This window comes from Dreissena polymorpha, chromosome 12 (assembly GCF_020536995.1).
Source record: "Dreissena polymorpha isolate Duluth1 chromosome 12, UMN_Dpol_1.0, whole genome shotgun sequence".
Classification (NCBI taxonomy): domain Eukaryota; kingdom Metazoa; phylum Mollusca; class Bivalvia; order Myida; family Dreissenidae; genus Dreissena; species Dreissena polymorpha.
This window is the reverse complement of record NC_068366.1, coordinates 32,707,392-32,725,322: the sequence shown is the minus strand read 5'-3', so window position 1 is coordinate 32,725,322 and position 17,931 is coordinate 32,707,392. Positions and strand designations below refer to the sequence as shown.

General features: G+C 35.6%; 1 protein-coding gene across 1 annotated transcript; it reads right to left on the bottom strand.

Annotated features, from left to right (window-relative positions):
- Positions 1-3,272: 3,272 nt before the first annotated feature.
- Positions 3,273-17,610, bottom strand: LOC127854152 (NADH dehydrogenase [ubiquinone] 1 beta subcomplex subunit 8, mitochondrial-like). Its single transcript, XM_052389154.1, has 5 exons — positions 17,465-17,610; positions 6,984-7,204; positions 5,868-5,935; positions 5,303-5,393; positions 3,273-3,631 (listed from the first exon to the last, which is right to left on the bottom strand). Exons 1-5 carry the CDS (start codon positions 17,565-17,567, stop codon positions 3,512-3,514), a joined length of 603 nt encoding a protein of 200 aa, XP_052245114.1. The 5' UTR covers positions 17,568-17,610; the 3' UTR covers positions 3,273-3,511.
- Between the last annotated feature and the right edge of the window lie 321 nt (positions 17,611-17,931).

Here is a 17,931-nt window from a genome sequence, read left to right as displayed (position 1 = left end):
ACTTGAAAGTTAAAACATTTGTCCCACAGATACATTCAAAACTCGGTCATGTTTTGTCAAAAAATAGGTCACTTGGTAAATTAAAAAACAAGAGTGTCTGAAAGGCCCAAAGTCGCTCACCTGAGATAACAAGATATTATTGGGACAAATCTGACCTAGTTTAATGATGATCGGAAAATAAATGTGGCCTCTAGAGTGTCAACAAGGTTTTACTATAGCCATATAAGGAAAACTGCCCCGCCCCCTGGAAGCCATGTTTTTCAACCAACCGGCATCATTTTTGAACTCGTCCAAGATATTATCAGGATGAATCTTTTGACCAAGTGTCAGAAGATCGGACAGTAAATGTGGCCTCTAGAGTGTTAACAAGATTTTACTATAGCCATATAAGGAAAAATGCCCCGCCCCTTGGAAGCCATGTTTTTCAAGCAAACATAATTATTTTCGATCTCATCCAAGATATCATTGAGACCTATCTTCTGACCAAATTTCATGAAGACTGGACAATAAATGTGGCCTCTAGAGTGTTAACAAGGTTTAACTATAGCCATATATAGCCATATAAGGAAAAATGCCTTGCCCCTGGTGGCCATGTTTTTTAAGCAACCAAAACCATTTTTGAACTCATCCAAGATATCAATGGGACAAATCTTCTGACCAAGTTTCATGATGATCGGCAAATAAATGTGACCTCTAGAGTGTTAACAAGGTTTTACTATAGGCATATAAGGAAAAATACCCCGCCCCCTGGTGGCCATGATTTTCAACCAAAGGGCATCATTTTTTAACTTGTCCAAGATATTGGGATGAATCTTCTGACCAAGTTTCATGATGATTGGACAATAAATGTGGCCTCTAGAGTGGTAACAAGATTTTACTATAGCCATATTTACGAACCAGCATCATTTTTGAACACGTCCAAGATATGATTGGGATGAATTTTCTGACTGAGTTTCATGAAGATCGGACTATAAATGGGGCCTCTAGAGTGTTAAAAAGATTTTACTATAGCCATATAAGGAAAAATGCCCCGCCCCTTGGCAGCCTTGTTTTACAAGCAAACGTAACCATTTTCGAAGTCATCCAAGATATCAATAATAAAAAATCTTCTGACCATATTTCATTAAGATTGGACAATAAATGTGGCCTCTAGAGTGTTAACAAGGTTTTACAAAAGCCATATATAGCCTTATAAGGAAAAAGGCCCCCCCCCCCCCCCCCCCGGTGGCCATGTTTTTAAAGAAACCAAAACCATTTTTGAACTCATTCAAGATATCATTGGGACAAATCGTCTCGCCAAGTTTCATGAAGATCGGAAAATAAATTAGGCCTCTAGAGTGTTAACAAGGTTTTACTATAGCCATAAAAGGAAAAATACCCTGCCCCCTGGCGGCCATGTTTTTCAACCAAAGGGCATCATTTTTGAACTTTTCCAAGATATTGGGATGAATCTTCTGACCAAGTTTCATGAAGATTGGACAAAAAATGTGGCCTCTAGAGTGTTAACAAGATTTTACTATAGCCATATGAGAAAAAATGCCCCGCCCCTTGGCAGCCATGTTTTGCAAGCAAAGATTACCATTTTCAAACTCATCAAAGATATCATTGGGACAAATCTTCTGACCAAGTTTCATGAAGATCGGAAAAAAAGGGGCCTCTAGAGTGTTAACAAGGTTTTACTGTAACCATATAAGGAAAAATTCCCCCCCCCTTGGCGGCCATGTTTTTCAACCAACAGGCATCATTTTCGAACTCGTCCAAGATATTATTAGGATGAATCTTCTGACCAAGTTTCATGAAGATTGGACAATAAATGTGGCCTCTAGAGTGTTAACAAGATTTTACTATAACAATATATAGCCATATAAGGAAAAATGCCCCGCCCCTTGGCAGCCATGTTTTTCAAGCTAGGGTTACCATTTTTGAACTCATCCAAGATATCATTGGGACAATTCATCTAAGCAAGTTTCATGAAGATCGGAAAATAAATGTGGCCTCTAGAGTGTTGACAAGGTTTTACTATATCCATACAAGGAAAAATGCCCCGCCCCCTGGCGGCCATGCTTTTCAACCAACCGGCATCATTTTCCAACTCGACCAAGCTATTGGGATGAATCTTCTTACCAAGTTTCATTAAGATCGGGCAATAAATGTGGCCTCTAGAGTGTTAACAAGATTTTACTACAGCCATATATAGCCATGTAAGGAAAAATGCCCCGCTCCTTGGCAGCCATGTTTTTCAAGCCAACATAACCATTTTTCGAACTCGTCCAAGATATCATTGAGACCAATCTTCTGACCAAATTTCATGAAGATTGGACAATAAATGTGGCCTCTAGAGAGTTAACAAGGCAAATGTTGACGCTGCACAACTGACAACGAACAAAAGGCGATCACAAAAGCTCACCACGAGCACGTTGTGCTCAGGTGAGCTAAAAAGCTTGTGAACACTATAAATCTTGTTTGTTTGCGAAATCTTATTGAAACTTTTATGATTCCTCTGATGAGTGAGATATGGTAATTGTCCTTTGAAAAACATGGCTACCATGAGAACATATTACTTGCAATTATGTTTTTTAATGCTATAAACAAACCCACATCCCCTGACCTCATTTTTACCTTGACATTGACTGATTCAGAAGGCTCGACATTGACTGATTCAGAAGGCTCAAATGTTTGGTTGACCCAAAAATGACACGTTTTGTCTGTCTTACATAGGTAATTCTTCCTCCAAAGCTTTTTCATATTTCAAAGTTGTCTATGACCACTTAAACCATCAACCATATCATTCAGTAACATTTCATGTCAAAATGTGTCTGGTTCCATGAAAACAATCGACCATATTCTTCAGTAACATAACTATATAATTCAATAAAATTTCACCTTGAAGTTCTGAATTATTTTCACACCATTGTATTGCTTGTACACAAGTTGTGGCTACAATTAATCTTCATACCCCTCCCCCAAAATAGCCCAAATTACACAATATTTGCCAAAGCAAAATTAGGCTGAAGATTTTGTATAGCAAGGAAAATTCCGGCTCTGCATCTGTCTATTCATCCCTTCTGATAAGGGTTCAAAGCCAAAAACTGTAAACAACCAGGGGGCCTTTACATAAGGACAGAAGACACAGGATTTGATGAGAGGGGAGGGGGCACAGTAGGGAGTGACTGAGAAATAGTTAGCATATTTTCCTCAATGTAAATAAACAAACAAAATTACAAATCTTTCGCATTGACCCGACAATTTTCATTTCAAGACAATTACCCATGTACAATTAATATTTTATTTCAACTTCTTCTCACACTAAACTCATGAGTCAAAGGTAAACAACCATCTGTCAAATAAAAACCTTTTTTTTAAACGGTACTTCAGCTTTAATAACCTATTCAAACTTTCCAGATACTTTCACAAATATTTTTTATACAGTTTTCATATCTGTGTCTTTGTCCATGTGCACAAAAATTCCTTTCAGACGCACTGCACAATAAACCAGGCAGCTTATGGCTGTCTAGTCAAGGGGCTCGAAGGTGTAATGTTTAAGCCGCTTGTTTGTGGGAGGAATAATGACACCCCCCTCTGCCCATGCTGTCCTCACTTTGTACTCTTCATAGGGGTACACCTTGTCCATCTGCAATTTACATGATCAAGGCTAATGGCGCTTAATGGATGTGTATAAAATGTCATCTAAGATTAGCCTGTGAAGTCCATAAGGCTTATCCGGGAAGACACTTTCTGCCTTAACTGGATTTTCGTTTAGCAGAGACCTTTAAACGAAAAGTGTAGTCCATGATTAGCCGATGGGGACTGCACAGGCTAATCTGGGATGACACTTTACACACATGCATTAAGTCCAGTTTTCCCACGAGGCTCTTAAATCAGGAGATTTTACACAAAACTGAAAAATATAAAGAATATTTCTTCACCAGACTATTGTACGCTCACAATTTTTATTTTTTAACGTTTGATTTTTTGCCATTTTCAACAGTCTTTCAAACATATCACTGATGCCAGTTTGCCAAATCACACTTTTAAAAGCTGGTTTACAAGAACTAAGTGCACACATGTATCATCAGGGGTGTGATTGAGGCAAATTCAGAGGGGAGGAAAATTCTGTCGACTGATTTCGACTACGCGAACGGCGCGCATAAGGCAATGACAAACATTAAAACCTACATTAAAATAAACAATTTTTTGAACTTCATAACAATATTTCTTTATAAAAACCTGTTAAACTTCACATTTAACATACTGAGGATGCAAAGTAAACAGTATTTATTGTGATCAATAGCAGCAGTTTTTCAATGTATTGAATTACAGTAAATGGACTAAATATAAACAAGCACACTTGAGTGTTCTACTTGTGTTAATGATGTATTAAACTGAGTTAAATTAATATATTGAATTTGTTTACCTTTCAATATCTTGCATTGCACATCTTCAGTTCGGTGCTATTTCAGTTAACTGAACAGCGTGAAAAACATAATAAAGCAGAATATGCATATGAATCTGATAATACACAGATCCACAGACATATAAATCAAATCATGTTTGTCTATTTCCATGTTGGAACGATACTCTTCTAAATTGTTTTACTTCTCGAGTAGACTGAACTCCAATTTGCAAACACTGGTTTCCGTGACACAAATTCACTGCGCACATTTCTAAACAAAAAATGTGTTGCTTGTATCTAGAAGGTTGTCTTTTTCGTTGGCAAACACATTTTATTATTCCTATCAAACTATATGATGTCAGTCATTAATTCGATTGTTACTTGTCATTTCAATAATCTTAATTTTCGCTTCACAACGGTGCCTTTTGCAAACGAATCAGCCTTAGAAATACCAAACACATTTAAAGAAACCGATTTTAATTGGAAGATTGGGAAACGACAGCCAGTTTTAAAAATGCTTAGGCAGAATCTACCAGTGTAAAATGCGGAGCGATTTCGCGGGCCGCGGATATTTCGGGCTGCTTATGATAAACGTCCGTGGAATCGGTGATACCCCCTCTCCCCCACATTTTTTTAAACGAATCTTCGCAAATCTCAGAAGTGACCCCCGGTAAAACCCAATCCGCGGAAATCCGCGGAAAAATCACACCCCTGATCATGTAATTGATAGCTATATACTATCTATTAATTCAAATAAACTGGAGTTACAATAATCATAAATCATTTCTTTAAAAATAATAAAAATACAGATTTTTGTCAATTGGGATTTTTTTTACCATTTACTTGGAAATGGGTCTTTTAAACAGACCAGTAGATATGGCTGAAAAAAGCCTGTTTCCATGTACTTACCATAGGCATGACTTTTGGGTATCTCATCGAAAGGAGCCACGTGAAGAAGAACATGGAGTACACAAACAGGAACATCGCGTACATGGACCACCTGGAAAGGGAAAGCATTAAAGGTTGCCGAGGTGTAGTAGCTATAGTGTCTGTCTAGCAAGTGGGAGGTCATGGGGTTGATCCCCAATGTGGGAGCGTTCTTAAGATATCCCTTAAAGACACCAAGTACTGGTTCAACCCTGGAAACAGACTCAAAGCTTTTAATAAGCCCTAAGATTTTGATGCTTTTTACATAAAATAAATAGGTTTTTCACAAAAAAGCATTTGAGCTTTCATATCAAGGACAGGTATTTGATGACAAATAGGGCAATAAGTTGTATGCTATTGAGATATTAAAGTTTATTATGCAAGTTAAACAAAGCCTAAAATGCCTACCATCATGTCTGTTTCTTGAATTATTGCAAAAGCATGGGAAGTCATGCTTTACAAATAAGACTTTCTTATCTAAAAAAAAAAACATCATGCCAAACTGCAAAACAAGTCCATTTATAAAATCTCAAAAATGTTTACATACAGAGGATATCGGTATCGTTTTGCTGGGTCTGCTCGGTCAGGTACAAGGATATCGAAGTCAATGTGGACCTGAATAAAACAAATAGATACACTTACTTATACTGAGTCAAGAAGAATAACAGCAGTTTAACATACTGATTATATGACTACATTTAACTTTTTTTTTACATATTGGTAATTGTATCCGAGTCCCTCTGTAGGAAAAAGAGGTTTAATGAATGTGGGAAAAGTGTGGGCCAGGCTAATCAGGGGCACACTTTTCACTGTTATGGAATTCTTTCTTGAAAGGTCTTTAAAACGAAGAAAATTTCTATAACAGCGGAAATTGTCATCCCTGTTTAGACTGTAGGGACTGTACAAGCTTATCTGGGACGACAATTTACCCACATTTATTAAACCCCCTTTCCTACAGCGGGACTCAGATTTACTTACCATTATGTCGAAACGTACTCATTATATCGTAAAGTTGTTTGAACAGAGGAAGTCTGCTTTTTTTCTACATAAGTGACCATCACCATGATTGTATATTCAATCCAAATGAAAAAAAGGAATGTGGACTTTGATCTAAACTTTCTTGACAAAACCTGAAATATTTGCTGAGTTTTTTCTGCCTTATAGTTTTTTTGTAAACCACCTTCATACAATAAAATTATGAGATAATCAAGAGTGAATATAGAGACTAAACAAGGATCCCCATTAAAATTTATATCAATTTGAACCACAGACAACTGAGTATCAACTCAATTTGAGGGGTCCTGGAAAAAGTGGTCTTCAATTAATATACATGTATGTGCTTATAGTGACTTTCAGGAGCAGCCTTTAAAGTTTGGTTAGGCTTATCCAAAAATGACTGTTTCTGCTTACAAATCCTGATTGCTGATTACAGAGCTTCCCCCGCGCTCAATTTTATTGGCAAAATTTGCCTTCCTCATCTGATTCCTGGCTATTTTGAGGGTTTTTATGAACAGAAAAAATGTAGATAAATAGAACTGCTTTCAGCCTAATGGCTTTATTTGAAGGCAAAATTATCTGGCACATGGCAAAGTAAGCCCTGGATGATTATTAGAATATTTTTGTTAGGTTTAGAAATTAAAATTAAAGTTCAGATCTTCCTTACAGGATCCCCCCAGTTTCTTCTCATTCTCGGGTCGTCCCAGTCGGTCCAAGGACTCTTCTGTTCCTCTCCGATGTTTGGAAGGGCAGGATAGTCACCTGCTCCATAACCATCGTCTGGCAAGGGACGATAGTCTTCCGGCAACAGGTTGTATTTTTTAGCAGCTTCTTCATGTTCTTTTTGGGTTTGGGGGTAATCTCCTGGCTTCCAGTCAGGATGATAGGCTGCAAAAACACAATGATACAAATTTACATCTGCTGCAGAGGCGTATTTAGGTGGGGGGCTAGGGGGCTAAAGCCCCCCCAGCTGGCTGGCTAGACACGATTGTTAATAAAAATGAGCCCCTTACAGTTTCAATCCACTTGTGTATTTCCTGTCATATGTCCCTTAATAAGCCATAAACAGCTGTCGATTTGTGTGATTAGCCCCCAGGCATGTGTACAGACGATCTAACCTTCGTCAGCTAAAGTGCACGCTTCATTGACTGTAAGTAATAAACTGCGCTATTTGATTGGCTGAAGAAGATACATTCAACTAAGAAATTCATCCATACATTTAGCTATAGATAAATGTTTTCAAATGGCTGCCGCATGAGACTTGTGAAAAACAATATTTCAATTTGTAGCTATTAAAGAGTTTAGACGAACACAATGGACAATCATTATTATTTTTTCGGTAATTTCTTTGATGAATTTAGTTGGTATTAGCTCTTTAGAGTGAAAATCCTTTTGAGTAACAAGTTATTGCCAGTGAAATTCAACTGCACACTTTAAGCGGGTATATACGATTTTGTCAAATATTTATAAATTTATATAAAATGTGTAAAAAACGTATTATATATATTTCAATATAAATTAAAATAAAAGTTAAGAAGAACATGTGTCGAAAATGCGAAATAAGCCAGATATTTAATTCTGAAATTGAAAACGGCTGTACAGCCGAATTCGCCAGCATGTATACCATACATGTACGATGTGAATCTAAACTTAGTTTAACGGTTTGAGTTCCTGCAACAATATCTATTCATACGACACACGAACACCCACCAAAAAACGAGAATATCGAAATTACAGAAGTTTTAAAAATTTTGATATCATTTCTTTTCAAACTGAGTTAGAAACACTGCACACTTTAAGCGGGTATATACGATTTTGTCAAATATTTATAAATTTATATAAAATGTGTAAAAAACGTATTATATATATTTCAATATAAATTAAAATAAAAGTTAAGAAGAACATGTGTCGAAAATGCGAAATAAGCCAGATATTTAATTCTGAAATTGAAAACGGCTGTACAGCCGAATTCGCCAGCATGTATACCATACATGTACGATGTGAATCTAAACTTAGTTTAACGGTTTGAGTTCCTGCAACAATATCTATTCATACGACACACGAACACCCACCAAAAAACGAGAATATCGAAATTACAGAAGTTTTAAAAATTTTGATATCATTTCTTTTCAAACTGAGTTAGAAACACAACTTTCACGTGTCGACTTTAACGAACCAGATGTAAATAAACTTTATAATACTTTTGAGGAGCACTTTTTAAATGTAGCTGATAAACATGCACCAATTAAAATGAAAAAAGTCCAAAAGAAACCAGTGCCATATATGAATAAACAATTAAAAAGTGCAATTTATAAAAAAAGAATGCTCCATAACAAATATTTAAATAACAAGAATACAAAAAATTGGGAAAATTACAGACAACAAAGAAATCTTGTAACCAAAATACAACGTAAATCCTTAAATAATTACTTCATTGAAAGGTGTACAGGGGGATGCAAATCTCAGGATTTCTGGAAAACTGTCAAACCTTTTTTAACCAACAAAGGCAGTAATATCAATAAAGACACCATTCTAAACGAAAATGACAAGCTTATTACTAATCAAGAACAAGTAGGGGAAATATTTAATAACTTTTTTGTAAACGTGGCACAAAACATAGGAAATGAATCCATAACAGTTGATGAAAATCACCCTAGCATATCTATGATATCCTTAAATATCAAACCTAATCAATGTTTTACCTTCAACCCTGTCAGTGAAGATTTTGTAGGAAAGCAAATTGGAAAACTAAACACTAAAAAAGCAGTAGGCATTGATGGTATATCAAGTAAATTGCTAAAAGCAGCTCAACCTGTTCTGACTGGTCCTTTAACCGTTATTATAAACTCTAGTATTAGTTATTCAACATTCCCTGATAAACTTAAAATAGCTCAAGTAAAACCATTACATAAAAAAAATAGTAATTTAGATAAAGCAAATTACAGACCAGTTAGTATTTTACCCACACTGTCCAAAATCTTCGAACGATCAATAAATGAACAATTAACAACATATTTTAACAATCATTTTAACCCTTTTTTATCTGCTTTTAGGAAAGGCTATGGTTGCCAAACTGCACTTTTAAAAATAATAGAAGATTGGAAAAAATCCTTGGATGAAAATAAATTTGTTGCTGCAATTTTAATGGACCTATCTAAAGCGTTCGATTGTCTCCCTCACGACTTGATACTGCTAAAACTTAAAGCATATGGTATGTCCGAACACTCAACCGCTTTGCTAAAAAGTTACCTCTCACATAGAAAACAGTGTGTCCGTATGGGAAATTTAAATAGTCAGTTTTTACACCTATACAAAGGAGTTCCTCAAGGGTCTATTCTTGGGCCGGTTTTATTTAACATTTTTATAAACGACATTTTTTATTTCATTTCAAATAGCAGCTTGTATAATTATGCTGACGACAACACCCTTTCATACTCAGGACAGAATTTAACAGACGTTGTTAGTACTCTTGAAGAAGATAGCAAAACACTAATAGCTTGGTTTTCAAACAATAAAATACAAGCCAACCCAGATAAATTTCAAGGCATTGCCATTGGAAAAAAATCTAGAGAACATATTACATCCTTCAATCTTGGAAATAATCACACTATTAAATGTGACGAAGAAGTAAAATTATTAGGTGTCACAATCGATTTTTAACTTAAATTTAATAGCCATATATCTAACATATGTAAAAAAGCCTCAAGGCAATTAAATGTTTTGAAAAGAATTGGAAAACACCTTTGTAAATTAGGTAAACTTACCATCTATCATTCTTTTATCCAATCCAGTTTTAACTATTGTCCTGTAGTATGGCATTACTGTGGGGAAGTAAATACAAAGAAAATGGAAAAAATTCAAGAGAGAGCATTAAGATTTATTTATGACGATTATGTTTCAACTTATGACGATTTATTGAATAAGTCAAAATTGCCTTCATTAAAAATTAGGAGACTAAGATCAATTATTTTGGAAACATTTAAAATAGTCAATAATCAAACTCCAATTTATCTTAATGACCTTGTAAATCTTAAATCTAATTCCTATTCTTTTAGATACACCAGAACTGCTGAAATCCCCCAAGTAAGAACATCAAGTTACGGCATCAACTCTTTCCGTTTCGGGGCTGCCAAACTGTGGAACTCTCTCCCCCAACATTTCAGGGACCAAGTACATTTCAACCAGTTCTCCAGTTTGGTTAGCTCTTGGGACGGTGAGAGCTGCCGCTGCTCCTATTGCATGTATCAAACATAGCTGCTAAATTTTTGCTTTTTGATGTTGCTTGAATGCTATATGTTTTCATGCATACTGTGATATAAGCTTATCATTGTGTATTTAAAAAGTGCTTAAAGTGATTAATAAGCCAAATACAAGTACTTATGAAAAAACTTTTTATTTGGCTTTTTGTTGCTAGCTCGTTTAAAGTGCTACATTTTTTAGATTTTGTTGCTTGCTTGCTTTTGTGTTGCATGCACACTGTGATATACCCTTTTCTTTTTACTCATGCAACGAACCTGATTTTAATATAAATATGTAAGTTAAATCATTATAAGTAAAATAAACTTTCATTGAATATGTAAGTGCTTAAATTTTGGCTTTTTGTTGCTTGCTTGTTTAAGTTGCTAAAATTTTGGCTGCTTGTTGCTTGCATGTTTCTTATGTTTCATGCACACTGTGATATATGCTTTTTTATAAATAAGCTTAATCATTATTAAGTAAATATACTTTCATCACAACTATTATAAATCCTTTAAGTAAATAATTATGTTTTAATTACAAGCTTACTTTTTTATGTGTTTATATCTTTTATATAGCTGCTAAGTTATTATATAGTTGCTTAGTTATTTTATAGTTGCTAAGTTATTATCATGTGCTTTGTTAGTAAACTAAATATGCCTTTGATATTTTAACAAGAAATATGAAAATTTATTTATTTATTTATGCCTTGTACATAACCATATTACTATTTATATGTGTCGGTCAATAGCTATACATAGCTAATGTTATACTGTTATGACAGATTACGGCGATTTGGTTGGTGCTGTTATACTGTTATTTATTGTTAACCGACTTGAAATAAAAGTTTGTATCTTGTATCTTGTATCTAACACTAACTCCAATCCTAATACAAAGACGAATGCTTCGGTTATTGTAGGAAAATATGTACGTCACAATCGGCTCGGGGCGCTAATTTGTCTTTGCTGCATTTTATGAAATTCGGCTTTAATGTATAATTTTTCTTGCCTATTTTGTGTTATTGTAACATATTTTATAAATATATTACAATTAAACACATATAAAAAATCGTATATACCCGCTTTAATGTCAATGGCAATTATTTTTTTTTTGTTTTGATTTGGTTATTTTACAAATCGGGCTAACTGCTTTGATGTTCATTCATAGTTTTTAAAATTAAAAAAGACTCAAAAATGAAGAATTACTTTGCTATATGAAACTAAATCATTTTCTTAAAGCGTGACAACATCGAGGCAGCAACACCCGAATTAAACTACACAAGAAACCTAACGACTCCCTTTGTTGACACTTTTGTGAACGAAATGGACACCCAATTCAGTGATTTGCAGACTAAGGCAGCCATGGGATTGAAGTTTATACCTAAACAAATGTGCTCCTCTCCTGTCAGTGCTTGTGACCTTGAATGGTTCAATGATGATCTCCCTTCCCCTCAGTCCCTCCCTGCGGAGTTGCACTTTATATGGCAGGCTAGGTGGAAAGGTGTACCCAACCCACCTACTTCCCTTCAGGGCTCTGTTGCACATTGTGATTCCCAGCTGTACCCCACCATTTACACTGTTTTGTCCATATCATGTGTGTTCCCTGTCACATCATGCGAGTGTGAAAGGAGTATCAGTGCCCAAGGACTTGTTAAGACAAAACTAAGATCATCAATGGGTCAGGACAGGTTGTCCGCTGTGTGCCTGCTTTCCATTCATAGGGACATGGACATAAACATTTTAATGTTGTACCTAAGTTGACCTAGTAGGATATCCAACAAGGTTAAATAGGAGGTCCACCCATCTAACTCCGTTAAAAAAGTTATTGATAAAGATAATGTCTCCCACCACTTTAGTGGTTTGAGAGACATTTGATTTACCGCTGTGTGTCTGTCTGTCCGTGTGTCTGTCACACTTGATGTGTGAACTCAAGTTCTTATTTGTTTCACATGCACTTTTATCATGCAAAATGCTGATTAGATAGCAGGGAATCGCATCATTTCAAGGTGCCATTTAAAAAAAAAATCGACGACGGAAGGGGACACCCCTCCCGCACCCTCCCCTGTTGAGCCCCCCCTCTGAAAATTTTCTGGATACGCCTCTGTGCTGTGCATTTTGTTCGGATTCAAGCATGTTTTAAATTAATACTTTGTTTAAGTTTTAAATACCTTTATAGTAAGTCAATCTATTTATAATGTTTTATAAATAGTTTAGAAATAATACTCCCATTTTGAATGCATCAACCATAAAACACTGGTTAGCAACACCTGATCTATGCATTTAAAGTTGATTCTTTATGGACATATTGAAACCTTTTTTGAAAAACTTCCTCACAAGGTGCATTTACAGAGGAAGTGTTTCACTTCAGTTGGTCAGAATGATTATATTAAAAGACTCATTCATCACCCGATTGATTTATGCATTCAACCTCAGGTGTAAACAAGGAAAAATAAAAGTGATCTTTAAGTAAATGTACATGCATTAGACAATACAGAAGTGTAAATTCGGGTTGAAATAAAATAGGTCGATATACAGTAAAACTCCGATAGCTCGAGATAGCACGGGACTGACCTCGATGCTCGAGTAATTGCAGGTTTCAAGTAATCCACGTTGTTTTTTTTCACTGCTTTATAGTTCTGCAGCATGCTTTGTAGCTTCTATTGGCATTCTTCTAGAGACTTTTCCTTCTCATGGACACTTTTTGCCTCCCCACATAATATCTTCCCAAAGTGGATGCCATGACGTTGCTTGAACCGGTCTAGTCACCATGTACATGTAGTTGCGTTAAAGTATGCGAGACCTAGCTCCTTTGTGTATTCAGATGCCTTTGTCTTCAGCATGCAGGCTGTTACCACCGCGGACTGCTCACATGCTTCGGTGAACCACTTCACAAGAGCTGTTTGAAGACTGTCCCATTTGCCTTGCTTCGTCAATTTGCGTTTCTGGCCAAGGTTTTGGTAGCAATCCTTTATGGCTTCTGCATTCTTTAGCCAGGTGGACAGGGTGCTGCTACTGATACTGAGATCTCGAGCTATTTCAGCCTTCGACTTGATGCCTCTCTCTACTTCCAAGATGGCCTTGAACTTAGCCTCTATTGTTCTTGTTTCCAGCTTGCGTTTTGTGGCCTTTTTCCAGTGAACGATGTCAAAGGGCGGCCACTACTTCCGTTACCCGAAACAGAAGCTTTCCTGATATAGCTATCCCGCTACAAGTTGGTCCTTCATTAGATTGCTCAGGAGTTTGATAATTTGTAAGACTATTTTCTTTCTGTGTTGCCATGATGCAGTGCAAATTACAAGAAGGAATTCAGTTAAGAGATTCTGATGTATTATCTGCTACACTCTCTTTTATACCATACATTTTATCATAACTATCGTTTGCAGGTAATTATTTTATTATCATTGAAACTGTGTAGCTTTTATCTGCATCTCAAAGGATGACAATTTGCAGTGTTTCTCAAACTGCGACTAACTTATCACCTAATCAAGCGTTTTTTGTTTGCTTGATTGCGCCGTTTTCATAACTCAAATATTTTCAGCACCGACCAGACGAGAAAGTGTCTTCAAATAATTGCCAGTTAATAAGGTGTGAAATGCCTTTCAGGGACCAGCACACATCCTCTAGTTAACGAAAATCGCATGTTTGAGTTATTGCTGGTATTTATATAAAGACATTAAAGGAAAATGTTAGGGACTTTCTTTAATGCTCCAGTAATTGCCAATTTTCAAGATTTCGCCGACTCGAGTTATTGCAATTTCACTGCATATGCCAAGTTATCCAAAAGAACAACAAGAGCACCGCATAACGGGTGCCACGCTCGGCTGCAGGTTCAGTTTTGAATAAATGAAAGCTTGACAGATTTTTTTTATTTTATTTTCTTTTTACAGGTCACAGTGACTTTGAACTTTGACCTAGTGACCCCAAAATGGGTGTGGCATGTAGAACTCATCAAGGTGCATCTACATATGAAGCTTCAAAGTTGTAGGTTGAAGCACTTTGATTTTAGAGCCAATGTTCAAAACCTTAACAAACCTTGACACGGACGGCGGACAGGACGAGCTGGCTATGAAAATACCTCAGGTTTTCTCCCTAAACAGCCGAGCTAAAAATTTATGAAAATGTGAACATACTGGATTCCACCACATACATCAGTCTAACAAATTTAGAAAAATATCTGTTAGAACAAGAGATGTGTTCGTCAGAAACACAATGCCCCCTACTGCGCCGCTTTGATTTATTTAATTTTTACAAGGGAAGTTATATTTTTTAAAGGGATATAATAAAAATATTACTTCCCTTGTAAAAATGATCTGTACCTGCCGAATGATTAATAGAAATTATCTCCCTTTAAAGCTTGTTACTTCCCTTGGATTTGTTTTTTTAACCTTTGACCTTGAAGGATGACCTTGACCTTTCACCACTCAAAATGTACAGCTCCATGAGATACACATGCATGCCAAATATGAAGTTGCTATCTTCAATATTGCAAAAGTTATGGCCAATGTTAAAGTTTTCGGACGGACGGACTGACTGACAGACAGTTCAACTGCTATATGCCATCCTACCAGTGGCATAAAAGTATTCAAAGTATTGCTAAATTTGAGTCAAACGTCTCATTTATTACACAAGACAAAGCTTGAATCTAGATTTAATCACTTGAAATGCTGTTGCATCTGAAAGAAGGGTGTTACTCTACAAATGTAAGTATGTTCACTTACGGCGTGTTAGGCAACGCCCATTTTCGTATTTTACCCTATTGAACACCAGGATCAAACACTTTTCAGAATGCTTAAAGATGGCGGCCCACATAGAATTAAAATTCAGTATGACTTATAAATTGTGAAATAACATATATTTATGCATTTTGATGCAAATACTTAAGTGGTTAATGATAACAACCAGGGCTTTTTTTCACATTTTTTCAAATTTTCACATTTTCAAGACGTTCGCGTCTCTAATTTTCATCATTTTAGAAAGTTCACAAATAATTTTTTAACAATTTTAAACAGTTTGCGACTCATTTTTTCACAAAATGGAAGGGGGGAGCCAAGGCCGCTTCACAAAAACAGGAAAAAAAGCCCTGACAACAATGGCAAAGAAGTTTACTTAGGACTAAAGTTATATGTTCTCAGTGAATTTACTGTTCAATTAAGAAACAAGTGCATATTAAATGCTGAATAAATACTGTTGAATGAGTATATGACAGAAAAACATTTTAAAGATTAATCCTTGGACATTTTCTTTATAAGGCATTTAAGATTTTATATTGTTGGTCTTGAATGCTTTGAGCTTAAATGAGTATATACAAACAGCTAAAAGTTCTTCCTGATAAGACCTTATTCCATGTAAAAAAAGTCTCAGGTTTTTCTTAAAAGGGGCCGTCCAACAGATAAAGCATCGTATCGACGCGATTTGATATTTTGAGAAACTACGAGGATTGCTTATATAGCTAAACAATCCATCCGCTCTGAATATGAGCGTGGATGGTTGAGTGGTCAAGGCGGGAGGCTTTTTACTACAGGACCCTAGGAATCCAGGGGTCAGTGGTTCTAGCCCTGTTGAGGGTTACTTTTTTTTTCCTTTTTTTAAAATTGTATTCTTGGTTTTTTACTGGAGATTTATAGTTCAAATGTTTAAATTTATCAATATAAAGCATTTAAAGCATTTAATGACAAGCTTCAATACATGCCAAAATCTGTTGGACGGCCCCTTTAAAATCAACCTAAAATATCGTAACAAACTCATCACCTGTTACCAGTGACATCAATTTGCTTGTTGTTTGTGGATAATTTTTTTTATAAACAATCATAATCAAACCAAAAGCCAAAGCAGGGCCCTCAATCCATTTTTAGGGGAAGCGGGTCGCTACCCATAGCAGGGGGAATTTTCGCGGCGTTTTCCCTTTTTGGGGTATTTTTTTCTTACTATCTAATTATTACATTTGTACATGTTTGCACTATATTCATTGCTTATTTCATAATTTAGTATTTTTGACAAGATAGAATTGAGATATAATAATCATGAGACATCTATCTATATAAAAAAACAAAAATTTTTTTATTTTTTTTTAGGGGGAATTTTTCCCCCCAAAAGGGGAAAAAGTATACTTTTCAGGGGGGAATGTGGCCGAATTTCGGCCGTGGATTTGACAGATTGAGGGCCCTGCAAAGTTTTGAAATGACGATTCATTCTTCTTTATGGAGGTTCTGGGAGAAGTAGGTGTAGCATGATTGGTTGATTAGACACAAGATCTATCTTGCCAAGGATTCCAAAGTAAGTCGATGTACTATAAATTAGCATATTTTCAAATTGGAAAGTCAGCATTTTCATTGCAAAAATTAACACATTTTAATGAATCAATGAATCATTGACATGTTTGAATCTTGGATTAATATCATAATTCTGCGAGCAAACAATATCAAATAAAAAAAATCATTTTGCGTGTTATGGATATATTTATAATCTGTTTTTGGTTATTTATGCCAGAAAATAGTTTATGTTGCTCATTTTACCTATTAAAGAGCTGCCTGGGTTCAAGGTGGCAAACTTTAAATGAAAAATGCTGTTACCAGTTGTAACTCCCAGCAGCCCGGAAGGGGATTTGTATTATTGCAACTAAGATGTTATGAACCAAAAATTTACTATCAAACTTTTTGATATACAGGAACATTTTTTACATCCTGCATGGTTTTCCTTCTTCCGGGCTCATTTAACACTTTTGTCTAAATCAACAGTATTTCAAAATCGGCAACTTAATTTTTACATTACTCTCTGAATGAACAGCCAGCATGTAAGTTGACTAAATCCGAAATATGTTATCCGAAAAGATAAACTCGGGAAGGTCATTCATATCTACACAATGAATTAAATAACATTTCGGGGAAATAAACGATTAAACAAGATTCTATCTTACCGCCTGCTAAAAGAGATTGCGTGCTAGATATTTCCCGGAGGTGCAGCGCATGTTTGTTTTTAAGTGCATTAACCAAAAGCCAAGACCGACGGAGAGCGGCCATAATGCCTTACGGTCATTACAACTACCGGATTCTTAACGAATCCACCAGAATATACAGAAATGTACCGGATCTACAAACATATACCAATATTATATCAATATATGCACTAAAAAGTTAGATGTTATATGTGTAATGCTAATTTAGGATAAAATACACCACACAATAAGGTCTTTTGTTTTAATATTCACCAATTTTAATGAAAATATATAATAATATAGCATTACTTAGATTTATTTCGGCAAGGAATGCATACATGGGCATTAACAACATGTACAAAATATAAAAAATATCACATACATGAAGATAAATATACCATGACATACACACCAACACCAAGGATAACACAAAAATGAATAAACCCATA